This window comes from Zosterops lateralis (genome assembly GCF_965231275.1).
Source record: "Zosterops lateralis genome assembly, chromosome: 8".
NCBI classification, from domain to species: Eukaryota; Metazoa; Chordata; class Aves; order Passeriformes; family Zosteropidae; genus Zosterops; species Zosterops lateralis.
The window spans coordinates 20,106,691-20,134,613 of record NC_139768.1 but is presented as its reverse complement, the minus strand read 5'-3'; the positions used below and the strand labels follow the sequence as shown (position 1 = coordinate 20,134,613).

The 27,923-nt window shown below is 37.7% G+C and overlaps 1 protein-coding gene across 3 annotated transcripts in view; it reads left to right on the top strand.

The window, feature by feature from the left end:
• Positions 1 to 652: 652 nt before the first annotated feature.
• Positions 653 to 27,923, top strand: part of NRAP (nebulin related anchoring protein) — a 47,814-nt gene continuing 20,543 nt past the window's right edge. Inside the window, exons 1-24 of one of the 3 annotated variants that reach the window (XM_083866082.1) lie at positions 653 to 891; positions 1,159 to 1,253; positions 1,928 to 2,006; positions 4,249 to 4,353; positions 4,904 to 5,008; positions 5,686 to 5,793; positions 6,611 to 6,715; positions 7,265 to 7,372; positions 8,318 to 8,422; positions 11,151 to 11,255; positions 12,968 to 13,084; positions 14,480 to 14,584; positions 15,536 to 15,643; positions 16,347 to 16,451; positions 17,821 to 17,919; positions 18,440 to 18,544; positions 20,120 to 20,227; positions 21,042 to 21,143; positions 21,629 to 21,826; positions 21,966 to 22,070; positions 24,311 to 24,409; positions 25,456 to 25,560; positions 26,017 to 26,124; positions 26,746 to 27,057. In XM_083866082.1, the coding sequence (XP_083722208.1) occupies positions 820 to 891; positions 1,159 to 1,253; positions 1,928 to 2,006; positions 4,249 to 4,353; positions 4,904 to 5,008; positions 5,686 to 5,793; positions 6,611 to 6,715; positions 7,265 to 7,372; positions 8,318 to 8,422; positions 11,151 to 11,255; positions 12,968 to 13,084; positions 14,480 to 14,584; positions 15,536 to 15,643; positions 16,347 to 16,451; positions 17,821 to 17,919; positions 18,440 to 18,544; positions 20,120 to 20,227; positions 21,042 to 21,143; positions 21,629 to 21,826; positions 21,966 to 22,070; positions 24,311 to 24,409; positions 25,456 to 25,560; positions 26,017 to 26,124; positions 26,746 to 27,057 (2,763 nt within the window). In that variant the 5' untranslated portion in view covers positions 653 to 819. Of the gene's footprint in view, positions 892 to 1,158; positions 1,254 to 1,927; positions 2,016 to 4,248; positions 4,354 to 4,903; positions 5,009 to 5,685; positions 5,794 to 6,610; positions 6,716 to 7,264; positions 7,373 to 8,317; positions 8,423 to 11,150; positions 11,256 to 12,967; positions 13,085 to 14,479; positions 14,585 to 15,535; positions 15,644 to 16,346; positions 16,452 to 17,820; positions 17,920 to 18,439; positions 18,545 to 20,119; positions 20,228 to 21,041; positions 21,144 to 21,628; positions 21,827 to 21,965; positions 22,071 to 24,310; positions 24,410 to 25,455; positions 25,561 to 26,016; positions 26,125 to 26,745; positions 27,058 to 27,923 lie in introns of all 3 variants that reach the window. The other 2 variants (XM_083866081.1, XM_083866083.1) reach the window with 2 other exon arrangements.

Genomic DNA, 27,923 nt, shown 5'->3' with positions numbered 1-27,923 from the left:
ACCCATCATGTTTAGAACTCTCTGAGATAAGAGGCTCTGCCTGTTTCACAGTGCATCCTCCTACATCTGGAGATGGAGTGAGAGGTGGATGAAACAGGAAGATATGAGAAAAGAGTGTGCTGTGCTCTGATGACATAATATACAAGGTGAAACTGAGCTGGCACCAAAGGAAAAAATTAATGACTTGTCTGGGACAATGGCAGTGAATTTCTTCTACATCCACCCAAAGGCCAGGAAGCTTCCAACCCATTTCTGGCTTGTATCTCTGGTGGCACCTCCTCCTGCTATGAGAGTGCTCCTAAATACACAATACTCCCCCCATGAGGTCACTTCTTCATCAGGGTGAGGAAAAACTAATGGTATATTGCTGCTGCTGTATTAAAGGTTGTATTGGAGGTTTCTTCCCAAATTTGCCCTAAACCAGGACAGTACTTTTTCATCCTGTCCTTATGACAGCAAAACTGAAATACAAAATGATTAGGCTCTAACATTCACATGGACATGATTTGTTTCTGTGAGTTCATTCTTCTATTTAGAGAAAGATATTGCTGCCCTCCCTTCTGCACTGACACAGTTGCCAAAATAACCGCTCTTACTAACTGGCAGCTTTAAAAGCCAGCCTGCAGCTGACTTTGAAACAGAAGGTCAGCAAAGGGAGCAACAGACTTCAATTCAGAGCTTTAATGGGAGCCATTGACCACAGCAAAAGGCCTTGACTGGAGTGTCTAGAGTGTGCTTTGCACAGGCCAAAAAGTCACTTTCATACTCTTTGAACCTTTTGTATAAACCTATATATTTTTTTACTCTGTGGATTTCAAGATGAATGTGCAGCCGTGTGCTAGATGTGGCTATGGGGTTTACCCTGCTGAGAAGATTAACTGTATAGATCAGGTCAGTTCTCTTTCTTTATCATTTTGGACTATAATAAATGTACAGATTGGCACTTCTAACACTGTGCAAATCTCTCAGTTCCAAAAGTTCTTTGCTCATAACTGGGTTCAGAACTGAAATGAATTAATAATACGTATAAATTTGAAGAAAAAAATAGTCAAATTCATTAAATGAACGGTAAGGATCAATAGTGAGATCTTAAACTTAGCAGAATAATAATGAAATACAAATCATATGTGTTTGGTTTCTCTTTTGTGGCATTTCCAGACATGGCACAAAGCCTGTTTTCACTGTGAAGTATGCAAGATGATGTTAACAGTAAACAACTTTGTTAGCCATGAGAAAAAGCCTTACTGTCAAGCGTAAGTGTATTTCCTTTTTGTCCTTCCTTTTTTTTTAAAGGAAAGGTTTAATTTGGCTAGTCATTTTAATATAATGGAAAATCACAATTTGGACTCAGTCTATCCCATGTGTGCATATCTTTGGATTTACCTGAATCACAAATGATAGGAAGCTCCTTTTATCATAAAGCTTCCTCATTTGGCCAGTGTGTTAAAAGATATCAAATTAAGTTCCATTTTGGTATTGTGGGAATAAAATAAAACCAACCACAAAATTCAGTGTTTTCCAAATCAGTGGTTAAGAGTTAACAAGATTGAGCTAATCATAAAGGAAAATGTATAAAATGCAGATTTTGGAACTGGCTTGTTCTAGGAAGTTTTTATTTTATAATGATCAATTTCTGTCAAATTTGTCAGCAGAAAAAGGAGAGATGACAGTTGTTTTTTATTCTATTATTCTCTTTTGTTATTAGAAACACAGCATTGATATGATGATCATTAAAATTAATTTTGCTCTAGGCACCTACTCCTTACAATAATAACTTGAATGTAATCTAAGATCTCTCTGTGAGTGGGGGAAAAGTTGTGTATAGAGAGGTGGAGGCTGGTATTATGTTTTTGAGTGCTCAAAGAGAACATTTCTGGTGGGCTGTCTAGTGCATCCCTAATATCCTTTTATGCTTTCCCTTTTCTAGGCACAATCCAAAAAACAATGCATTCACAAGTGTATTTGAAACACCAATAAATATGAATGCAAAAAAACTGTCAGAAGTGGTAAGTGAGGTAAGAAGCTTGAGGGTCAAATGTGTTTGTTCTACATTTTGATAACATATTTATGTCTCTTGTTTGATAAATATAAATATGTGCTTTTTACTTACCTCCCTGTGTTCTTTTAGATCAATAAGATCTCAGCTGGCTTTGAATCATGATTTTTTTTTTTTTTTTTTCATGTGATTACTCATGTGAAAGAAATCTTAGATCTGGATTTGCTTCTGTTCTCAGAAGGCAAAAATTGATTGGAGTTCCTCACCTGGATAATATCAGTATACCTGATAATCTATACGGAAGCACAGTTCACCTGAACCGCCCAGAGCTGTGTAAGCTCAAGCAGGGTTGCTCAACCTCTGGAAGCGAGAACGGACTTGCTCTGTCATCTTATCAGAAACTGCTAGGAAAGAAGAAATTAATTATAACTAGGTGGGAGGCAGGCACAAGTTCCCATAAATACTTTTTGGAGTGAGAGGGGCAAACCGCAGGTCCGGGGAGCTTTGCAGGGTTTTTCTGGAGGCGTTTTTTGGGGATGGAGGAACATCCACCTGCGGGCGCTGCTGTGCCCCGGCCGGCCGCCAGGGGCGCTCGGGGCCCGCCGTGGATCCCAGCGCCATTCCCGGGAATTCCGCATTGTTCCCTCCTGGCACATCCTCAGACTTGCACTTCTAACAGTCTGGTGAAGTACAACAAATACAGCAACGCCCAGTAATCGATGGCTATGTTGCTTCTCTGTGTAATGCTGTTTTCTCGAATGTCGCATCTTTCTATATTCTGAAATAATGTTACTCATTGTGAATATATTTGGCAGGCAAAGCAATGTGTTTTGATGTGATTAGCCATCACTAAAATTATCAAAGGAAGTTACATTTCTTAGATTATGGCATGCTAAATTCATTCTGATGTCCTGTATTAGCTGTAAAAACTTGATGCACATGAATAGCCTTTGTCAAGCACTCTATCATTTATCGTTTTGTACAGAATTCTTGTGCCTCAGTTTTTGCAGTATCATGGGCTGTAACTATTTCAGCAATGACTATCTCACATACTTTAAACTGTGTGTGACGAATCTGCTCAGGAATGAGTTTGGGATTACTGCAGGTTCTATTTCTGGTTTAGGCAGTGATATGAGACTGATACTTCCAGTGCATATGAGTACACAAGCCAGAGAAATTATAGCTCAAAGATCACTTTCCCTTGTTTTATACACCTTAAAGACCTTCTGTCCTTTTCAATCACATAATGAGGTTCTATTCCAGAGAGAAAAGTGCTAAGGGTAGTAAAGAAGCTGATTCTGCAGTACCTGCTTAAAGGGAGTACTTCTGTAAAAATTTTGAGAGCAGAAAAAATTTTCCCTAGTAAATGTATAAAATAATGATAACTTGGGTAAAGGTTTCACTTGTTTCTATGGAGGTTTGTTGTTTTATATTTTTTATTTCTGATGCAGAAAATAGAATGTTTCCTCAATCCCAACCTGATGTTCTCACATGAGTCTTATGTTGAGACATCAACTGCAATGCAGAGATAAAAATTAGGTCTCTCTCTACAGAATTTCGGTGTTAGCAGGAAAATATTCAGCTCTTTGCCCCTCTGTGCCTTATTTATAAATGGGAATAATGGTAGATGTGCTCGGTAACATTTCTGTCCAGTCAGTTTAAATTTCCTACTTTGGGTTTTTACATCTGCATAGTGAGTTGTATAACAGCTGTGATTTCAGTTGGATTTCTACGTGCTATCGTGATAAAAGTAGCAGTAGGAACATAATGACCCAAGACTAAGTACAGTAGTCATTTACATATACACAGTTAGGATATGATACTTTGTGGACCCTGTGCAGGGAAATAGAAAAGTAGAATATTGCTCACTTGGTAATAGTTTTTTCATCTAATGCATTGACACATCCTGCTTAAAATTTCTTAGGGATTTCAATTCTCATAGATTATTTCCTACAAAAGGGTTATCTAAGGATCAAATTTTTATTTCAGAATGTCATGCCAGGTTTCAGGTGTAATATGCTGCTCCTTTATTGATGTGCGACTCCTATATGGCAGGAATGTTAGGTAGAAACTGGACGTGGACTGGAAAGCAGAGTTTTGGCCTTAGGCTAAATGAAATTGCCACCTTATGTGTCTCCCCTCTTATTCTTCTGTGTGTGTTAGTATGTACTAACACACACGGTGGGGGTGTGTATTAGTATGTACTAACAAACGACTAAAATGAGTCATTATCTTTTTTTTTTTTTTTAAAGATAAAATACCGAGAACAGAGTGAACAAATCAAATCAGTCTTTCAGTGGGATGTAAGGTCCAGAGAAATTGAAAATGTCTATAAGGCCCAACAACTGGCTACCCAGGTAAGAAATATCCCTCGAGTCTCCAAGCCAGCAGCCTGCAGGACACCAGGGATTGGCCATGGCTGTCCTGATTGTTAGGGGTTTAACCACATTCCATTGCCAAAAAAATAAGCCTTTGCTTCTCATTTGGCTAAATTTTTCAAGGTGAAATAGCTCAATTGTAGATTAGCATAGAAGAATCAGAAGGTGAGGAAGGAAGACTGTGTCTCTAGTCAGCTGTTGAGGCTGCTGCACCTACAGCCATACTCTGTGTGTCTTCTCTCTACTGGCACTGGAGCTTCACAGCAGGTGATCTGATTCCCAGGGGGTGTTGTTTGAGTTTCACTCCAGATCTGAGATCCTGTCATCTTGATGTCAGTTCTTGCTATACAAGTTCTGCCTTGGCACTCTGAAGGGATGTGGAATGTAGGCCTTGTGCTGCACAATTTCACTTCCACAGCACTGTGTGTCTCCTTTTTTTTTTTTTTTTCTTTTCTTTCTCTGTCAGATCAGCTGTTTGAGTGTTAAAACCAGGGTGAAGATAGGTAGTTATTTAGTTCCTGTTTTGTAGAATGCTTACTACACTGCCTATGAGGAAGGAAAAGCCTGGTACCCAGGAACAATCCCAGATCCTGAGATGGTCAAGATAACACAGGCACAGAAGGCTCTGAGTGATGTAAGTAGACTGATGTTTGGCCTTATTCTCATGGTCTGTCGTATTCTGAAGACTTACAAATGCATCAAAGCCAGTCTTTGTTAAGAAGCCACCTCGAGGCTTTGCAGGAAGAGTATCTGGAGGGCCTGTCTACACTCTGATCTCTGTGAAGATGTTGCCAAAGGAGAGACTGATGTGTTTATTTCTGCCAATAACAATACTTAGCCATGTAAGAGATTGAAGTCACATAGGAGTTCTATTGCCATCATACATTTATGTATTTATGTAACTCAGAAACATTTCAATTACGGACCAAACTGTGGTGATCTGATCCAGCAGGCAGTGCTCTTCCTCTCAGTAGAGCAGAACTTACGATGGAAAACGCATCATATTTTCCACTGACCAGACTTTCACTCACTGAGTTTCCATGACTGATGAAAATCACTTCTGAATTACGACTGTGTCCATACAATGGGTTAATGACCTAATCAACATAGGAAATTAACAGTGGATAATTGATAGGAATGAGAAATCTTTTGTTGTATGTAGGAAATAGTTGTAACTAACAAGCTCATAAAATGTAAATTCTTTAATTTGTTTGTTTTTAAATAAAGTGATACATAACTTTAGGAAGCAGGCATGAAAAGAAGAATCAAATTAAACTACATTCTTCTCTAATAAACAAATTCCTCTTCTAGTTTCAATATACAGAAGAATATGAGCCACGAAGAGGCAAAGGCAGCTTCCCTGCTATGATCACTCCAGGTTATCAGGTTGCTAAGAGAGCCACCCAGCTAAGCAGTAATGTAAGTCACAGTGGTTTTTAATTATATTTTACACTTCTGAATTTGGAGAATCCTGGGTTCAGGCCATTCACTTGAGATGTTAGATTCTATGGTGAATATACGTTATACTGTTACAAAATGAGAAAATGTTAACATAATGCAGAAAACAGGGTTAATAAACTATTTGGCCTGGGAAGACAATCATATAGAATAAATGAAAATGTAGATGTTTCCTGCAAAATGTAGCAACTTTTGCTGTAATTTAGCACAACCTGAAAAAGATTGTGACTCACTGAAATATTCATTTAATTCATTGCCTTTGCTTTCACATTATGGCTTTGTTCATCTATATATTTACATTTGACATTTTTCACTTTATTATTTGACATCAACTAGCTGTAATATTGAAATTAATTAATATACAAGCTACTTTATGTGCAGAAAATTCCTTATTTATAGAAAGAACAATTCACATGAAAAAGATAAGTAACAAGAAATCCCATAAAAATTATTTTCAAGTATTTCATTGTTTTCTGCAGATACTATCTCCATTGCCATTGCAGTATGATCTTGGGATATTAATGACTATTCTCATGGTATTTTAATCAAATGTATGGCTCACATAATTCAAGTGAAAATTTGAATATCAGGGTCCATTTCTGTCTGTTTCTGGTATTCACTTTAAGGAAACTGGGCCTTAAATATGTGGATAACTTGACTGTGGAGAGTGCAGAGTGTCACAACTGCTGTTGCTCATTTTCTCTTGAAGCCTTCTGATAGGAAATATAATTTTGCTGATTATTGTTTGTAATATGGAAATATATTTTTTCCTATTCAGGTGGAATATAAGCGTGGACATGAAGAGAGAGTTTCAAAATTCACCTCTGTTGTAGACACTCCAGATATACTTCATGCAAAGGCTGGAGCACATCTTGCAAGTGATGTAAGTAAAACAAAATAGATCGATCTGGTTTTGGCCCTGCAGGTGGTTCCTGGGGTATTTATAAATTACTTGAAAATAGGAAAACAAAGAAAAATAAAAATTAATATTTTAAAGGCAGACTCATTTTACCATTTAAGCATTTAATACTTTCAGTTACAAAGACAACAATCAATTTGAGGCCATTTTAGGCTACCAGAGCAGAAGCTGGGAACCAGTCTGTTCCACACCCAGCAACTGGCTGCCATGCAAAGTAAAGAAAGAAGCTGCCTGACTCGAATGTAAATAGAGCAGGCATCTTGCAGACACCTTAAGTGTTTTCTTTAAACAGCTCTTTTCATTGTACACCCTGAATGAGACCAAGGGGCCATGCAGAAGATGTGTGATTTTGTAGTCAAAGACCAAATCACAAAGATTCAGACTTCATGGTTCATCTTCCTTTTGGCAGATGACAGTCATGAATGCCTGACTTTGCAACTTTAAAGATTGATTATGTGTGCAATCAAGATACATTTGCTCTAATTGCTCCTGAATTGTCTTGAATTTTTACAGTTGAAATACACGGAAGACTTTGAAGAACGGAAGGGAAAAGGCAGCTTTCCTGCTATGATCACTCCAGCTTATCAAATAGCCAAGAGAGCAAATGAATTAGCCAGTGATGTAAGTGTCCAAAGCAAAATCTCTTTTGGGAAAGAAAATATTAAACTGTCACACAAATTTTTTTTACTGGGAGAAATTCCATGAGCATGGCATACTGATCTTCACTGGCTTTCCTTTCCAAACATAACAAAACAACAACACCCCTGTACTCTTTAATAAGCACCATAAAAAGACATCAGTATTCCTTCAAAATGTACAGTTAATTGTGCTTTTTTATTGGAAACTGAAAGAAAAACTCTTTTTGTTGGAGAAGATAACATATGGAAGAACATATAACTCAAAGAGAATTTAAAACATTATTAAGAGTCATTGAGGAACATAAGAGATCTGTAATTTTGAAGGTAAAAGCAACTGACTCTAAAACAATTATATGTTTTTGTTTGCCTTTGATCTGTGGAAAACCCTTCACTTTTGTCAGCAAACACACATGGTGATTAAAGGGCAGCATCAGGTTACAGGCATTGTTTTGACTTCAGCAAATGTAGTGCAAATCTTGGTCTAAACTTGAAGGTTGATTGCCTAAAACTCCATAATATAAAGCATCTTTCAGAAACAAACCCATTTATTGATGGGGTTCAGGTGACCCTGTGGTAAAAAATGTGCTCTGTGGTAACCGTGAATTTGCATTCAATTAGTTCTATTTTTTTAAACTGCTGAAGCATCAAGGATTAGCCACTGTCGATCAGGTGGTGCTGAACACACTGAACCAATGGTCTGGGGTGAAATGGCAAGTCCCATGCTACTAGTACATCATTAAAAAGTACAGCTCTAGTTCTGTTTTTATAACTTCAAGTGGCATATTTGACTTGTGCAGCTTGGTGGCAATGGAATTTTGACAATCCTTTATTGACAACATGTGCATCTCATTTGGTTGTTATTTATTGTGCAGCATCTGTGTACCAGACTGAACTCACCCGGATTATTTGTCTCCTTTTTTCCTGTTAGGTAAAGTATCATCAAAGATATGAAAAAGAGATCAAGGGAAAAGCCAGCCATACAGCTGGAACAGATGTTGCTTTTGCAAGAGAAAATGTAGATCAATATGGACAGGTATGCAACATCCAAGAGATAGCCATGCTGATGTTGATCATTACTACAGCTGATTGCTCAAAGCTTTAGAAACTGGTGACACCTATTTTCACTTTGTTTTCCTGTTTGAGAAAACAAGGTCTCAGGGGAAATGATGGTGTGCAAACAGCACTGTGCTCCTAAAGTGTAATGTATCTGTCTGTCACTGCCATCTAAAGATGTGACTACAAGGTGGCTGCACTGTCACTGCACGACCCTTACGGTAGGGCCATTCCTAAAGACTGACCTTGGCAAGTTTTATCTGTGTGCACTCTACATTTCTATCCTGGTGTTGTTATGTATCACACTGAAATGTGTTTACTCCAGGAAATATTCCCATTCCATGAATAAGGAAGTTCGGTCTGGAGAAAAGCAAAAGGGTTGTGAAATGGTAGAAAGTTGGCAGATAGGTGCCTTTTCCCTGTGAGGTGTTTTCACAATCTTAGGAACTTTGTAGCTCTAAATATGTATTAACAGCACTGAATTTCTGAGATACACGATCTCTTAGATTTCACCTCCTCTACAAAAGGAGTATTATAAGCCTGACAAGCTGTAGTTCTGTATTTGTGGGACCAAATAGGCTTTAGTTCTGTTTTGGTCAGTGGCGCTTCTTTTGCTTATGTTTCATTTTTAAGGGAATACAATTGGTTTTGTGGTAGTCCAAAATGCACCCAAAGTTCTATTCCAATTAGGTTAGGGAAACAGCTAAATAGAACAGAATGCAGCTAAATGGAATTTGAAAGGAATTGAATAGTGGTGTTGTATAAAGAAAATTATATGGTTAATCTTAGGGGGTTTTATCCTGCTCCTCAGTAGGTCCATATAATTTGAAGAAATGAGGCAACAGAGGCTGTCCTTTCCTAAAACATTTGATATTTTACATTTTTTCACTTCGTCTGTCCAAATCTATATTTAGTATTCTGTGGAAAGCAAATCCTCCTTGAAGAATATGAGTTTAGAATTGTAGCAATGAAGCCTTCAATTAGTTCTGTCTTTTGAACTGCTACAAGTTTTAATAGGAATAAACAAATAAAATGAATTTGAAAAAGCACTAATTACATTTCCAACCATTAGAATGCTTCTGTTTTAGAATTAATTTAAGTTTTCTTTCTTTGAAAGTATCTTTGAAACTTCAGTCATGGACTTCAAATTCTATTTGAGTTTTAATCTTTATAGATTGGAAATGATATTATTAGTCAAATAACACAGAGTCACTGATGGATCTTTCTGAGTAAATTGTGACTTAACATGGGCAAACGGATTAGATTTCTAACTGTTGAGATCATCAACAGAATTGAGTGTGCATCAGATATATATAGATATACATACATATATATATGCATATTTATATATATAACATGAGACAATTGAAGGAATCTTACCATAAAATTCCTGTACTGAACATCTGTTTTGTTCATGCTTAAAAACTTTAAGGGTGGTTAAAATAGTTTTCTGAAACTATGAATATATGCACAATATTAGAAATTATATTAAAATGTATTCAAGACAGTTAGAAGCAAAAGACAGGTTGGTCTGGAGGATTCAAACTCATTAATGGTATTTTAAGAAACTAACTCAGCTGGATAATCAACTATATATTTTTTTTCTATGCCTGTTTATAGACTATTGCCATTGTAACTATGGCATTATATTTTTCACAAACTTGTGGCGTGACCTATTTTAAAACATGACACTGACTGTGCACAAAATGACCTACAATGGATGGTTTTGCATTGAGAACACACAAAAGAGATATCCCAGATATTTGTAGTCCTTCCTATCTGTGCTCTCCATGGCATTCTTGACATGCATTCTATTCATAGCACATTCTATTTTCACTCAAACTGCCTCTTTGCTACAAAAGATTTATAAAATATTGCAGAGGAGACACATTACACTATATCTCACCTGTTTGTATTCTTGTTTGTACTCCATATTCTCCCCAGATCTTGCCATAGAAGGCTTCAGGATGATTATTGTCCATTACAATTTAAAAAAAAAATCTCCAGTATTTTGCTGTTAAACTATTTAAATGGCTCTCAAATAGTAAAATATTTACACATAAACTTATCTATAGATGGATTTAAGGGTGTTATTTCCACAACAACTGGGTTTTTTAAATCAGACAGAGGGAATTCTGTGATTTTGCTCACTAAGAAGTTTGGCATTTTGATATCTAGGTATCTCTGCTTCATTTATTAATTCCTCTTCAAAGTACATCACTGCACCAGAGAACTATTATTTTTGGCCAATTATGATGTGAAAAATGACCATGGAAAGATCAAACAGCTTCTGTAACACCACAAAGGAAGGCTGATCCCATGTTAAACTTGCTAACTTTAAGCAAGTCTCCTGGCTAGCCAAACCATTAGCTGTTTTTATAATATTCCAGGAAAACGTGTATTGACAAACAGAGAGGCAAGTAGATATCATCTCTGTAAGAAATGAGGTGAGATCAGAAGGGTATATGCCATTGTGCACTTGAATGGTATCTTGACCACAGCTAATAGCTACCTAAATTTCTCTTGGAATGCAACATAGGTAGCTTCAGAGGGTCAATTTATTCTTATATTTTGGTAATTTTTTCATTTAAAAAAAAAGTCATCGAAGCCATGAACCTGTCTACTAACAAGGACTGTGGGGCTTTGTAAAATAACCCATGGCCCCACCTGCTCGTGTGTGAGGAGTAAACACTCTGAATTTTCTTCAGGGATATGTGGATGAGTTTGAGGAACGCAGAGGGAAAGGAAGCTTTCCTGCTATGATCACTCCAGCTTATCAAAATGCCAAGAAAGCAAATGAATTGGCAAGTGATGTAAGTATGAAACCTGAATCAATACAATTCATAAACAATTAAAAACAGCAGTTTGTCAGAGCAATGCCTGAGAGGAAAATGCTAAAACTGCACTTGAGAAGTAAACAAAAGTGACATTTCTCTGCATTGCTGGGAACTGGATGGCTCAGGGGATTAATAATATCCATTAATAGAAGGGGGCACAGCTCCAACTTGCATGAGGAAGGAGATGGATGTAGCAACTAATGGGGATCCCTACTGTTAGGTTAACCCTCCTGGCAAATCTGTACCTGTATTATTAATGAAACCTTCAACTGCCTTAATCATCCTGTGGACTACTGTGGTATTCCCAGTAGTGAATAAATGGAGGATGAATGAACTGTACTGGTTTTGATATTTTGATGTATCATGCCTCTAGCACAAAGCAAGCCATATGGAGGGGAAAAAAGCATGGAGTATGACACTGTCACTTCACAAAAGTGAGCCTATTTCTGGGATGTGATTTTTGGGTTTGTTGGTAAACTAAAGAATTGGCAAAGTGGTGGTAGTGTGTGATTCATACATCCAGCCCATTAGAGGCCCTCAACCCTATTTGAGGAGACCATTTCTGGCAGTGACAAAAAATGGGTCAGTCTGTAGTGCAGTACCCTGTGGCTGCTCTGAAGGGTTCCTGTGAGTGACAACTTTTGTAGTGTGGACACCTGTCCCCAGTGGGGCTGTCTGAGCTGATGAGCTCAGTCTGTCTTCTGGGGAGCTAACAGATGGCTGAGTCTTTCAGCTTGTGTTAGTCTTGACTAGACACAAGCAATAAACTGCAGTGAAAGGATCAGTCATAGTCTGTTACCTGAGCTTTTCACGGAGAGAATATAAACCACCTCAAATCCTCTGTGATCAATCCCAGTTTGATGACAAACTCAGTGATCCTCTGTTTAAACATGAAATATTTAAGCTTTCTAGATAAAGGCCACAGTTTCATAGGTTTTGAAAGTACTAATGGTCAGTAGTTTCCTCATTCATAGAGTGAAGAGGAGGATTGGTTCGTGGCAATGAACATTACCAACCTGCCTTACGGTTTCAAAGCCTGAGGAAATGTGTGCAGACTTGGGAAATAAAAAAAACAAAACCACTTTGCATTTCAGTTCATGTAAAATAATTTATAAAAGGCCAAGTGCTACTTCTCTTCACCCATCCAAGTCCAATTTACATCAGTAACCTGATGTCTAAATTAAATTTAGAAATCCCTTATTTCAATCTTGATTTCATAGAGAAACACAATTCCCTTAAACATACTAAAAGTACAAAAAGATACAGCTTTTAGAAAAGCTGTTTTTTACCAAAGGAAAAGTTTGCAGAGCACTTGATGACTATCTGTAATTCCCTGACTGAAATTAAGCACCAAGGATTAAATTCGTTAATAGAGGAGCACAAAAGCTCCAGCCAAGAATTTGCTGGTAATCTGTTCAAGCTATGAACAACAACCAGTGCTGTTCAGTCTATGTCAAAAATTTTAAAAAAAACCCTATCTAGTAAAATGTCTTGAGAGGGACTGCAAAGGGCTATGGGGTTTTATTTGGGTTATTCAAGGTAGTAAACACAGTCTTTCAGCTTGGCAAGTTCTATTTACTTATCAAAGCAAGCACAGGGAAGGTATTATCCTGACTCATGAAGCCAGTCTAAATAGTAAGGATGAAAAGGCACACATCTATTTTATAATTCTCCCTACTTCTTTTCAGATAAAATACAAGAAAGATCTTTCCAAGATGAAAGGTGCAGCTCACTTTCACTGCCTAACAGCTGAAGACAACTTGGTCCTTAAACAAGCCCAAAGTGTTAACAAGCTTGTCAGCGAGGTAAGGGCTTGAATCGATCTTTTAACAAGTTTGGGAGCAGCTCACACAACACAAACATTTGTGTTTAATGAGTAAGGACTGCAAGTTAAAAAAAAAGCTGTTGTTCTTACTGCATTGTACATAACAAAAATCATCTGTGTGTAGCACAGCAGCTGGAGACAAAAGCTCAAGAACAAGATCTGCAAGTGCTGTGTTCTGGTCATTCCAATCATCTGTATGAAAGTGTGGGAAATTAACCCCAGGAGAGTGATTCTAGTTCTGACCACATGAAGAATCAAAATCTGAAAAAAACCCACCCCAAACCTGCATTGTGCTTTTAATATGATGTTAAGATATAATGCTTTAGGGTGAATTTGGTGTGTACCATAGAGTACAACCCTCAAAGGTATTATAAACCCTCAAAGGGTATTCTAATAATCAAAAAATAAGAACAGAGACAAAATTTATCCCATTCTAGTTATGTAGATTTATGTTTTCTCCCATCATGTGAAAGACTGTGAATCACTGATAATTGATTCTTTTTCTGCTTGGTAAGGGAAGATTGCAAGAGAATTCTCAGTGGAATCTGAATTATTAATTTATTTATAGTGTCATATCAGCTATAAAACTATTAATAAATGTGAGTTTCTAGAACTTCCCCATGGCAGTTTAAAAACTTATACTCTTGAGATGACAAAGTATAAAACCTTCAATAATGAAAAACCCCTGGAAGTAGGGCTCGAAGGGGCCTCCTGGGCCAATGATTCCTGTCTCCTGCTGGTTCTACACAGCATCTTATAATCCTCCTATACCAATTTCTAGCCTACATTTATTCCTGTCCACTTTATTAGCAGTATGTTTTGTGCTAGCATTGCCCTTTAGTTAAAAAAGTTCTTCTCCCTGCATGGGTACTTTTTTGAGAGGTTTACAAATATACCATTTTCTTCTCTCTGCCTTTGATTTCCTCGACTAAGCAAGCTGAGTTCTTCTCATCTCTCAGTCTTTCACTGCAGCTGTTACAGGCTGAGTACATGTTCCTTAAACAGGAATGACTGTAAGAGGAAAAAGCTCTTGCTGAGGTCTTGCTGGAATCTGATACATGGCACATTTGTACATGTTCATTTGCTCCGCACTCACCTTAGAATTTCTTTGTATATCATTGTTTTTTTATTAATTTTCCTCCTGTCACTGTCTTGTATACTGTGCAGAGGATGAAATTGCATTTCTTTTGCCTATAAAATGAGAATTGAGTGTATGAATTGTCTTCATAATAATTTTCATTATATGCTATCTGATGAAAACCATGTATCAAAATCTCTGAGCAGTGGGTCTGCCTAATAAAGAGTGTATGAAGGAACTTGATAAAGCAGATTAGGGTTTTACCATAGCTTCCCATTGTGCATTTTTGTCACTAAGGTGGAGTACAAGAAGGATCTTGGAAACAATAAAGGCTACAGCATGAACTACTGTGACACTCCACAATTCAAGAATATGAGCAAGATCTCAAAATTCACCAGTGATGTAAGTTTTCAGTACCTCGTGTGTGGCTTGTTTGCCCTGGTAGCTGCTGGAATCACAGGTCATCTGTGTGTGTTTGTTTCAAATAAATGTGTGCTGGAAATGTGATTATAACTGACTTTAGCCCAGTTTGTACTGGGCTTTTTGTACAACATTTATCCTAGTGTGTCCTGATATATAGCTGGGGCCTGTTTTATTTAGGATTATGGAAAGTACTATTATAGTATTTGGAAGAGAGGTTATATACTGCTGATCTAAAGAAACAGCAGTCTGTTGTTACTGTTGTCTGTCATAAAATTATTACTTATTTCATTGTGCATGTCCATTTCCTGAGTAGACAGTTAGGCAAAAGGTACTTACTTCACCAGAGTTCATGCCAGAGAAAATCATAATTACTGTGTGAAAATAATCAGTGTTAATAATTATATCTCTTGTTTCTCATGAAATACAATTTTGTTTCATACTGCCTCTTACCATTCTCTGAAATCGCAGAGGAGTAAATATTTTGCCATACAGCTGAGATGGTCAAATGATCAATTTTTCTTGTGAAATCCCCTGCTCTGGGTTTGGTGAAAGATGCACCAAAACAATCCAATTTTGTTCATTTGTTAATGTCTGAATATTGTCTCCCTGGGACTTTGTTCGAGTATTTATTTCTGGTGAAATGCAGATGTATCTTTATGTGGCACTCAGGTGATATGAAGGGCAAGCAAATGATACCTTCTAGAACAAGAAACTCACAGAGGGTTTTAGCTTTTATTTTTTTTAAGAACCAAAGCTGTTATGGACTAATGAGCTCCTAAATTGGAGCAACACCAGTAGACCAGAGCTGTGACAATTTGTCTCCCTGCTGTAAAATAGGGAATCTCTGAAAAGCTGAAACTCTTCAGTAGAAAAGTTGAATACATTACATTTTCTCAGTGTTTTTGTTTGTTTGTTCGTTTGTTTTTACAGATCAAATACAAAGAAACCTACCAGAATGAAATGAAAGGTCACTATGTGGGTATTGGCATGGACAAGAGGATGCTCCATGCCATGAAAGTTGGCAGCTTGGCAAGCAATGTGAGTCCCTTTTAATCACACTTGTATGATTAATGTCTCCTTGTCTTTCAGTTTTTCCAGAATTAAGTTGACAGAAAACTTTAGATCATACTGTACTAGGGGTCTGATGGATAGATAAGTTGAGAAGAGGGGAAATTCTGGAAACCCTTTTGTACTGTTTTATGGCTCACTGTGTGGAAGAAGTTAAAATAAGAAATTTCAGTGATCTGGCAACATACTGAGATCCTTCAGTTTTCTTTGACATCAGTAGGATGCTGAAGGTTGTTTGCCACCACTCCCAGGGTCAGACCTTTGCTGGAAAAAACAGTCTTTAATGAAGATTTCTGGATTCCAATTTAATTTACTGGGTTAGTCAAGAAGCTATTTCATTACATACCATTCCTTCAAGTACATTATTTACAAATCTGTAAGAAGCTTGAGAACTAAGCAGGAAGATAAAAGAGATGTGTCATAGGTGGAAGTTAAGTTAATGCTCCCACTGTTGGCATTGGATTAATTGAGAAGCTGAAAAAGAATCAATTAGTGGCTAAACTATGCAAATAATTTCATTTTCTTTGTCACTCATGACATTGAACTTACTTTGTTTCTTGTATTTAATATTAATATTATTGTTTCTCCTTTCCTCTTGACTGATAATTATTCAAACAAATGACAGCTAAAAAAAAAAAGGAATGATTTTTTTTTTGTTCTCCTTGTGTTTCAGATAGCCTATAAGTCTGATTACAAACACGACGGTGTTGACTACAATTACCCAGCTACTCTCACTCCTTCATACCAGACAACAAGAAAGTTGGTCCCTTTGAAAGATGTAAATAATTTTATGGTTTTGTTTTTGGGTTTTTTTCCCTATGACTTGCATAGCTCATCATCTCTCTCTGTAGGAGAGATTGTGATAGATTGGATATGTCAAATGATGATTTAATGGTAGGAGCAAACAGCCATTGCTAACAAAATTAAATCAAAAAAGTGCAGTGTCAGGAGGTCTCAGAGCAGTGGAAAGTGCTGCCATGTTCTGTCATTGCTTCAGTTCAGCACAGATTGTAGAGTGAATTGAAGTCAGTGACTTCTGCCTTGTCTCAGCCCTGTGCTGTGAAGGGCTTCCCATCCTGGGGCAGCTCCAACAGCAGCATCAGGCACTGAAAGGACAGGGAGACTAAACCAGCCTTTGTGAGTCCTTTGTGAGTCCCCTGAGGACAGGGTGTTGCCCTTTGAAGGGGAATTGGTTGGTCACATAACCTTCCTCCAGCCTGTGGTCCATGTGAAAGAGGAGCCCCCTGTGCCTGGGCTTGGGTTGCTGGGCAAGCAATGTGAGGAGGTTGTGTACACTGCTGTGGTTGTGTGTGTCCTTCAGACAAAGGAAGGATGGCAGTCTGTACAGCTTCTGAAACTTTCACCTCCCACAAGCATTAAAAGCTTGACAGATCTCCTCTACCATTGGCAACTTACCCTTAGTGCCTTAGTTAGGAGCACAGTCACCAGGCATTGCTTATAAAATCAACAGTCAGAGAGCAGCAGCTCTGCAGGGCATTTCTGACTTCCTAAAGTGTATACACCCTGTCTTTACATTGAAATTCCAATAAACCAGGAGCAATATGCCTTAGAGAGGTCAATAACATTGTGTAAGATTTATCTGGGCCTAAACACCTCTTCCAAAATAGGGTTGGTGGCGTGAAGAGCTAGAATTGGGAACCCTGATGTTTTAGAGGAAGCATTGGGTATACCTCAACCCTAAGGTGAACTATTGCCTCCACAGCAGTAATTTCAGCTTTGCCTTTGTAAAAGCTGAGAATAGCAGAATTCAGTGTTAGATTGCTTACTGTGTGAGAGAGCTATGTTCTTAAAGAATTCAAGGTAAGCATAAAGTCATGTCCAAAATGTGAAGAACATTTCAGCAATTCCAGTGGCTCTACAGTTGATAGTAAACATCAGGGTTTGATCAGAGTGGGATGAAAACTGTGAGCTCAGACAGGGAAACTTTCAGAGCATTAACTCAGATCTCATCCAAGAGATCCTGGCATTTTTCCTCATCTCTATTTATTATAGTTTAAGTAATATTTTATCCAGAGTATTAGTCAGCAAAACTTCATCTATGCAATCTCTCATTTTCCAGTCTGTCAATTTCTTCATTTACTAAGCCTTTTTTTTTTTTTTTTTTTTGCATATTTATTTTAAATTAGGTAAACTACAGGCAAAGCATAGACAAGCTGAAGTACAGCTCTGTTGCCAGCACTCCACAAATTGCTCAAGCCAAAATAAATGCTCAGCAGCTCAGTGATGTAAGTTCTGCCACCATTAGCTACTGTTGTTTAGTAGAATGATGAGATAATTTAATTTCACAGCATTTATAGCCTTATGTGTTTTATTCTTGATAGTTATTCAGCAGATTCATAGCCAAACCAAGAATACATGTTAAATGAAATCACTTTCAAAAATGTGACAAGCATACCAGTAGACCTTTGTCTCTGCTTTTAAGATTTGTATGTGTGAACACTTAAAAAGTGTGCTTTTTAAAGAAATTATTTTCTGTGTATTTATTAAGGCAAGGTTTTAAATTATATCTTTTGTACTTCAAGATAATCAGTAACTCTTTTATTTATAGAATAAGTTTCTACTTCCTATGCTTAAGTAAAAGTTAGCCTTGTTGCCTTCATACTTGCATCACAAATTCCTATGAGTGTATTTATAATTTATGACACAAATAACCTGAAATTTAACAGCAATAAATCAGTCTAATGGCTATATTTTTATAAAGTTAAAAATAACTGAGTTTCTTGCTGACCTTTTCAACCTATGCAGTTGAACTACCGAGCCCAGTATGAGAAGACAAAAACAAATTACACTCTACCTCAGGATGTTCCACTCTTAGTGAAAGCAAAAGCCAATGCTGAGTTATACAGCGAGGTAAGCCAAGTCTTGGGGAAATACTGGTATTCATGATGCTCTTAATAGACTGAAATTAATATAAAGATGATGACACTCTTTCTGGAAGCATTTAGCCTTTATCGTTTGGCTTTGTACAAAAGAACATAAAATATGGTGCCCAGAATAGACAGAGATCCAATTTCAAGGACAGTGAAACCTCTAGACTTTTTTTTAAAGACATTTTCAGATGATCTGAACTTCTTTAAATCAGTACAACAATATTCACTCCACAAAACTAATTGCTGCTGAAGTGACACATGTATGAAGAACGAACATTTGCACAGTTCTAGTAATTCAAAGTCCACTGAAGTCAATGGAAAGGAACAGTGACTTCAGCCGACTTGGATCAAGCCCACTGTTGTACCACTCATAATTCCTGGAAATAAATAGTGATTCACTTAGAGTCTTGTGGGTTGAAACCAAGTGCTTGCAGGAAAAGCTGAATTTCTGTTTAATTTTCAGTGTATTTTTCAGGCCTCCATTGTCATAGATAGTTTTGGAGGAAAAAAAATCCAAGACAAATAAGTGCAAAATGAGGGAAAAACCCTCCAGATATTCCTGGCGTGACTTCTATTTTTTAACCAGTTTCATGATTTTTCATGGTTTTGAGTTGTCATTACTCTGAGCTTTTTGTGTCTTGTGTTTTTCCTCTAAGTTTTATTTGAGTTGGCAGAGTGTTGTGGAGGAGCATTCTTTGCGACTGTACTGTGTTGGGATGCAGGCTCATTGTTAAATACTGGTAAAATATAAACATGCAAAAAGCCAAATCCAGAAACTGGGGCTTCCTGAAAACCTTCTGCCTTCATTAGGTGCATGCATAGTATGGATGAAGGCATACATGATCTTGCTTTAATGGAATTTCAAGTGGAATCTTGAAAAATAGCTTGAAAAACTATTAAAGTTCCACAACTTTCAGAAGTTTAAGTATGTGATTCTCGTGCATTTCATTGGTGTTTGTGAGATAGTATGGCTCAGGAGTGTGCTTTTGAAGACAATTCTCCTGATCACAAGAGTTGCTTCACTGACCTCTGCTTCACGCTGTGGGGTGGGCTCAGAGCACACAAGCTGGATTCCTTTGGAATGCTCTCCACGAGCTCCTGTAAAGAACTGCAGCTTCCAATTCAGTGCATGGGACTGGACTGGTTGCAGTTTGTGGGTGAGAAAGAAAAATCCTGCAATGAGTGGTGTGTTAGCTGGTCCTTAGCACCAGCTGTTCTGCCTACAGATCAGCTCCTCTTGATCTACCTATTTGCATAGGTAGACATAACCAGAGGCAATTTAAAAAACCCTCCCTCCTCCATATATATCTGAGATTGAGAATTATTGGTGGATGTTCTGGGACATTAAGCACCTGTGAACTCCAAGAATAAAATTTTGACTCAATTTCAGACAATTAATTAGCTAAAAATGACAATATATTGTGACTTAAGAAGGTCCCGGTTTGTGGACTGAGCATATTTATGCTTCTGTTTTCTCTCTGAGTCATTTCCACATTTGTTTGAAAATCCTGTGTGTTTATGTGTAGTGAACATGTTGCTGTCTTTCCTTTCTCAGATTAAGTACAAAGAAGGCTGGGAGAAGAGTAAGGGCCGGGGCTTTGAAATGAAACTTGATTCTCTGCCTTTACTTGCTGCCAAAGCTTCAAGGGATCTTGCCAGTGATGTATGTTACATTTAGTAACCTGGGAATTATTCTTTATATAAGTAGCTATAGCACAGGGAAATAAAGCACAGCTCACTTCATTTGGATTTTGAAATCCTGTATTTGGGCTGTCCATCTTTCTCTATGGCTAATGAACAGTTGGAAATTTTCTCAGATTCTGATGTGAAATTTCACTTTCCAAAAATTATTTTTTAAAAATCATGTGGACGGAGTTAAGCAAAATTTACACAATAAACCCCTAGTAAATTTAAGTGTTTTGAATGGTTTATTGCCTCAAAAATAGTATTATCATCTCTACAAAGAGAATGCATATTCCTTTAGTCTGCTTCTTTAACATAAACACATATATATATATAAAATCCAAACAATATCTTTCTAAACAACTTATATCAAGATTTTAACCTGTGGAGAGGCAGAAAAGAGAGACACTTTTTCTGCAGCTGGAAAGTGTTCAGCAGTGGTGGGATTCTAAAATCCTACCTCATTAAAAAAAGGAAGTCTTGAATGCCTTGCTTGAATTGATTTCTTATCTTTGCCTGTAAGAGCCAGATAATTTAGCTAATTTGAAGAATTCACGTTTATAAGGATATAGACCCAGAGGGCTGAGCCTTAAAGAATGAGTTAAAGACCTCATAAATGAGACTGACCTTGCATCTTTGGAATTTCTGATAAAATCTGGGAAATCTGAAGTGACAATGAGAGAATTAGACTGAACTCTTCTAAATTTTGATCATCCAAATAACCAGTAAGAAACATATTGCTTATCTCATGGGTAATTGGAAATATTCTTAGATTTATGCTGTTTTTTTGACAGATTAAATATAAAGAAGAATATGAAAAAACAAAAGGGAAAGCAACTGAAACCAAGGATTCAAGACTTTTGCACTCTCTGAAGGTGGCCAAAATGAGTAGTGAGGTAAATTATTTCTCTTACTCAAAAGGTGTTTTTCATAATTGTAAAACTTTCAGTAACACTATGTAATTCACTGTGCTGTTACTGCTCTCACTGTAAGAAATTCTTGGAAGCATTTAACAAAACTGTTTTCTTTTGACATCTGTTAATCTACAGTGATTGCAGGGGATTTTGGGCAATGGTGTTCTTATTTTGGGGCAGGAGAATAACATCCTGTTAAAACCTCAATATAAACACCTCTACACAGAACTTTCAAGTCTGTAAGGATGTGTTTAAAAATAAGAGGTACTGTAATATAGAAAATGTCTCTAGAATCTAGAAAATTTACCCTGGCATCTGTTTTGTCCTTATAGGACCTGATTCTAAATGTGTTTGGGTGGTTTGTTTTTTTTTTTGCCTAATCTGCATAAGGACCCAAACAAGAGGGGTGACTTAAGATATCTTTGTAATATCTGATACAGACAGTCTATTTTCATTGCTATTTCTAGATTGCCTACAAAAAAGGTTTTGAGGAGAGCAAGGCCCATTTCCACCTGCCCATGGACATGATAAACCTGAGGCATGCTAAGAAGGCTCAGGCTCTTGCCAGTGACTTGGATTACAGAACGAGACTCCATGAGTACACAGTGCTTCCAGAAGATATGAAGACCAAGTGGGCAAAGAAGGCCTATGATCTCCAGAGTGATGTAAGATGATGTACACCCAGCTTAACTGTTAAAAACAGTACAAGAGATTATAACTTTTCCCATTTGATGTTAATTCTTGTTTCGTATGAACACTTATATTTGTGTTCCCTGTCCCAATAAATGTAATTTTCCTCTGCAGCTCCAATATAGGGCAGATCTGACATGGATGAAAGGAGCTGGATGTATCACAGAAGGAAGTCTTAATATACAACAAGCCAAAAAGGCAGGAGATTTAGTCAGTGAGGTAAGCAAAGTTCTCAGGCTTCAGTCTGTTGTTCATTCAAAGCTTCATGCACATATATCCTGTTGCATCATGTGGAATAGGTAAGGGATTCCTAACAAGGAATATCTGAGAAATGGAAAAACTGATGGGCATAATTTAGTTATTCTACAATTTAGAAGATCCTGGGTTTTCTCTTTATATAATTATCAAAATTATCTGTGAGGTAGAAATCCCTGTAGTTGTGCTTCCACCTCTTTTCATTCTCCTGCCCATTTTGCAGATCAGCATTGAATTTCCATTCAGTTTCATGTACTGCACGAAGTACAAAGGGGCTTTAAGGAACAGTATTGAAAAATTAGATATTTGTTAGCCATAGCTGAAAATTCCCTTGCTCCTTGGCAAGTAAGGGCTGTGACTTTACGGGCAACTTCAGCTTTTCCTGCTTTTCATTGCTTTTGCTTTATTAATTCATGGCTTTGCACTGCCATTAACCTCATGGAAGTAAACTTCTTCAGATTCTTAGCTATGGTTGAGCAGTCTCACTAGTGCTAGGAAAACTAGAAAACAGAGAGAAGAATAAATTAGGGGAAGTTTGACAAGAAGGATAAAATCCCACTTAGTTCTGGAAGGAGGAACAGAAGCCAGTTAGTTACTGGCGATCACACTCTCTGACACCTTGGGTCTCTGACATCCTCTCACTACTCCTACAAGAGGAGAAAATACATCTCAGAAACAAAAGAGCAGCTACCTCAGATCTGGTGTCTTGCTATGGGTAGACTGACATCTGCTTCTGGGGTGTGCTGTGGTAATAATCACTTCCACAACTATTTAATCCATAATGATCTACCTTTTCAATCCAGTGCTGTGCAAGGCCACGAGACAGCTGACAGTCACTTAAACCAGAGACTGGTGGATATTATTTTAGAGATCTCTGTTGCCATACAAAGCCTGGTATTTTGTCATTTCTTTGCAAGATGTCACTACATTGTGTTCCATGCAATGTGACAAAACATGCTGTTTTTAATCTGCCTCCCTCCCTTCCAGGTTTCTAAAATAAAGCGATGAGCACCTCTTTGAAGTGCTGCATGCTTTTTTAACTTCTATTTTGTGTTCCCCTAGCAGAGACACAGTGTAAACTGATCTGTTCACCCATCAGTTCAAACAGAAGAATTTTTCTCCTGAAATGCCAGATAATGAAAAATATGCATTTACACCCTTTCTAGGTGGAGTGCCCCAATTCATGACTGAACTGGTAGAATAAGAATTCAATTAAAGTGTATAGGAAGTGTTTGCTTGGTCTTCCCTGTCACATTGTGGTCTGGAAGCAGTCCTGCATTTCCTTGTATTGTCTCAAAGAAAGAAAGAATGCTTAGCTCGCTCTCAAATGAGTGGTGCAAAAGGTTGAGGCAAAGACAATAATTTAAAACAGGTCTGTTCTAAAGCCTTATGAAGTCAGTTAAAGTTTTCCATTCACTTCAGTGTGTTTCAGATGTAAAATAAAATGTAAAAGGGAATGAAACTACTGACAGTCTTATTTACCAAACTAAAAATATTAATCTCTATGCACATTTGTCCATTCAATTGGATTTTATATAAACACTGGCACCAGAGGATGAATAAAGAACAATATTTTTTCCTTGTGGAGGCCTCTCGTAGCTGTTCATCCCAGAAAGGTCTGACTGCAATATCTATGCCTAGCTCTGCTTTGAAAAGAGGAAGGTTTTGAGAGGATGGGGAAGATTTTGAATCCAAGTTACTTTCAGGACTCTAAAATTGCTTGCTCTAATTCAATTATCATCTTAATAATTAAAAAATATCTCAGTAACATTTGCTCTGTGATTTGAACACCCATGCATCTGCTTGAGAAGCCTCTTGTAAGGAAATGAGATAATAACACTGACTGTGTGGCTTATCAGCTCTCTTGGGCCCTGACTTAAGTCATACCCAGGTTGTGAACACCACTTACTGGTTGGTGTGCAACCTCGGTCCTGTAAGATATGTTGACATCACATCTAGCACCAAAGATATCCATGCCTGCAATGTCAGCAGCAGTGCATTTGGCACTGCCATCCTCACCTCAAAATATCAGCACTGGGCAGTACTTGGAAGTTTATCTTCTTGAAACCTATCTTAAAACTGTCTTGGGAGTTTACAGGGTACTTCTGGCACTATCACTCATGTATTTTTTAAAAGTGATGTATTTTGGGGGAGGGCAAGTACTGTGTAGAAAATTTCGTGTAACTTGCTTTAATTTGCTGTAGAAAAAGTACAGGCAGAGGGCTGATGCTCTGAAGTTCACCAGTGTGGCTGACAGTTCTCAGATCAAGCATGCCAAGAAAAGCCAGGAACTTCAAAGTGATGTGAGTCATTGACTGAATTTGTCTCTTTGCAAGCAGCTTAGGCATAATGTGGTCATTGCTGACATATGTACACCAGTGTGATGGTAAGAGAGCCCTCAGTCATGAAGCCTTTCAATATACAAAATTTCTTCAGATTCATTCCAAGGGGTTTTATTTGTTTATTTGATTAATTCTCTCCTTGAATTCTTTGAACTAGAACAACAGCAACAAAAATCAAGCACCATTGGGAATGGGCTCCTGATTCTTGCTACTTATCTCTTGTGTGCTGGTCAAGCTGCCATTCTGTGTGTGCTGTAATCAGAATAGTAAATCTCGTAGATTTAGAGCTTTATAGTAGGGACTTCTTTTTCTGTGGATATAACAAATGTAACACTTTGTGAAATGGGGTATATTTTCATAGTATTTCAGCAGCTCCTCCAAGAATTTCATGAGCTAAAACAAAACAGTTTATTTCTCTGCTGTCATAGCCCTGGGATATAAAATGGGGATGATTTCTACTTGGATCATAAAAGGTCCTTGATGTTTTCATTTAAAGTTGTAATGTTAGTCCTCACTGGAGTATTGTGTCAGCAATCAAATTTAGGTCACAAATTATCTCTGCAGATTCAATTGCTCAATGTTCTTCATTTCATGCCTAGAATTCTCTGTTTCTGTGTCTTATTAAAGACTTTAATTCTACCCAAAAAGTAGTTTAACTTAGGGTGAAATATGTTCTTGCATGCATTTGATATAGAATATGAGTTGCTGTCAGCTTTATAGCTAGGTAAGTAGCTAACTTTGGGAAATAAAATTGAAGTGTCCTGATATATGTGCTGTTGTGCAGCTTCCTTGAAATTTACCCATGAATAGTTTGGTCAACCTGACTCTGTAGGTCAGTTTTTAACTCCATGTTTAACACAAAAGTTCAAGATGCTAAAGAATTACTTTCCCAAATAAGTTAACCATTACAAATCCTTGAATATTTGGGGTGTTTTAACCAGTATTCCTTCAACATTAAGTTTTCTTCAACTACTGCTTGTTGACTCTGCTTTGCTTCCTGTGGACAGGTTGCCTACAGGTCAGGGAAGGAGCAGTTTCTTCATCAGTACACCATCAGCAAAGATGACCCTGTCTTCATGCTGGCCAAAGCAAATGCTGCCAATATCAGTGAGGTACTGTGTGATTCCCTCAGTCCTGTGAACAGTTACAGCTACTGTGAAATACTTGTTCTGTAGGTAAAAGTAATGTTCTTTCTCAGAGAAGTTCTTCATGTTTTAGTTACAAAAACTTGAAATTTAATTCCATGCTCTTAAGAAACAGCAGTCACATCTGCTGTTCTGAAGACTTGTCACTTGTAGAGTTTGAAGCTGTTCATTTTTCACATGCTTCCAGGTGAGTGGCACACTGACAGTTTCAGTGGAACCAGTGAGATATTGGGAGGTTGCAGTAACCACAGTATCCACAGTTACAGGATGTAAAGGAAGACACCAGGATTTGATCTGTAGCCATATGGTTTCTGGGCATGGAGTGTAGGAGGGACTCATTACTTGAGAGCTTTCACTGTGACTACAGAACAAACAGAATGGATTGATAGTAATAAAGGAACTGTGCTGTTGTCATCTCTTTAGAAACTCTACAGGAGTAGCTGGGAGAAGCAGAAGGAAAAAGGATTTGTGCTTCGTTTGGATGCTTTGTCATTCTTGACAGCTAAAGCAAAGAGGGATCTGGCAAGTGATGTGAGTATGGACTCCATCAGCCTTCCTTTTCTTAGGACAGCTGACAGTCCAGGTTGCTGCTGGTGTTGGGGATGTGTCACATATGTCTCAGTGCCCTGAGCCACCCTCACTCGATTCATGCTAAGGAGCGATGGAGGAGTTGTCTGGGTGATTGGCATTCTGTAATTAGTCAGAAGGTTTGCTCTGAGCAATTCAGAGCTTTTCCCCACATGCTGACTGTGTTTTCCTATTCTCATTTTGACCCAAGGGTGAATTTTAGAACTCAAAATGAGGTGGAAATGTCCTCTGAAACATCATTACTTAATATATCTATGCCTGGCCAGAAAATTCCTGAAAGAACCTTCTGACCTCTGTGCCTGAAGAATATTGTTGTTCCTAGAGAGAACCAAAGAGAAAATATTTCTTACAGATTTTTGTGAACATAATTATCAAAAAAGGGCTTATTCTTTATAGACACTAATTTCTTAGGCATTCCAGTTCTCTTTTGCAAATGATCCTCTTACTTCCTTGTATTGTGGACCCAGTGTGCCACACCACTGACAGATCATTGCTTTACTCCCAGTAGGTCTGTCAGCTTGGCAGCTTAAATCATTTACTGTTGGTCTGTTTTCCTCTTCACAGGTTAAATATAAGGAAGACTATGAGAAGATGAAGGGTAAGCTCATTGGAGTTAAAGCTGTGGAGGAAGATTCGCAGATGGCTCATTCCCTGCAGATGTCAAAGTTGCAGAGTGATCTGGAGTACAAGAAGGCCTTTGAGGGCACAAAGAGTCAGTTCCAGATCCCCATGGATATGGTTAACCTTGTTCATGCCAAAAAGGCTCAGAATCTGGCCACAGATATAGGATACAAGACATCTCTCCACCAGTACACAGCCCTGCCTACTGACAGGAGAGTGGCATGGGCCAAGTGGGCCTATGGATTGCAAAGTGATGTAAGTCCAAAACTGCACATATTTCAATACCCTCTCATCCAGCCCATTCTCAGCCCCACTTAGGGCTGACTTTCTTCAGACATTTATACTTGTAATGCCGTGACATCTTTATGCACCTAATTTTTCAGCTATTGAACAGTGAGTATTAACAGTGAATATTAACCACTTATTTCCTCAATAGATATATTTAAGTTATGCAGTGTTTTAAGGAGAGTTATAACTCCGTTTATGAGCATGGCTTCTTCAAAGCCTACTTGAAACGCTAATAAAACACTAGGATTCCTATATGATGTACATTTATTTTTGTTTCCTAATGTGCAGGGAGGTTAAATAATGTATGGTGATAAAATTGGTGATAAAATTCCACATGGAGACCATATGTTCAGCTGTAATCATCAGATGAACTGCCTGATACTATAAACAGTGAAGTTAGACTTTCCATGCTGAGGCTGTAAGTCAGAACTTTTCAAGGAGATGGAGATAGAAATGTGTACAGGCCTTGTTGACTGCTGAAACTTTTGTGACATCTTTGAGAAACCTGACTTGCAGCCAAGCATTTGAAATTCAGTACTGTTGGTAGGAGAGATTTTGTGAGGAAAGTGAGAAGTGCTCCTGTACTCTTCTTCCTTAAAGACACATGGAAAAACAAACAAGAAGCCCCTGCTTTCTCTCCAGTAAAACAAAAGGGTATGGTTTAGGAATTGCTAAGCATCATTTTCTTTTTATTGCAAGTCATGGATGATCTTTTAAAAAGTGCTCCATATACAATAAAACTAAAGTTAGAGTAAAAATTGCAAACAACAGTAAGGTGTAGACCACTTTTAAAAATTACCTTGCAAGGCATATTGCACAAGTGCTGGTGAGTT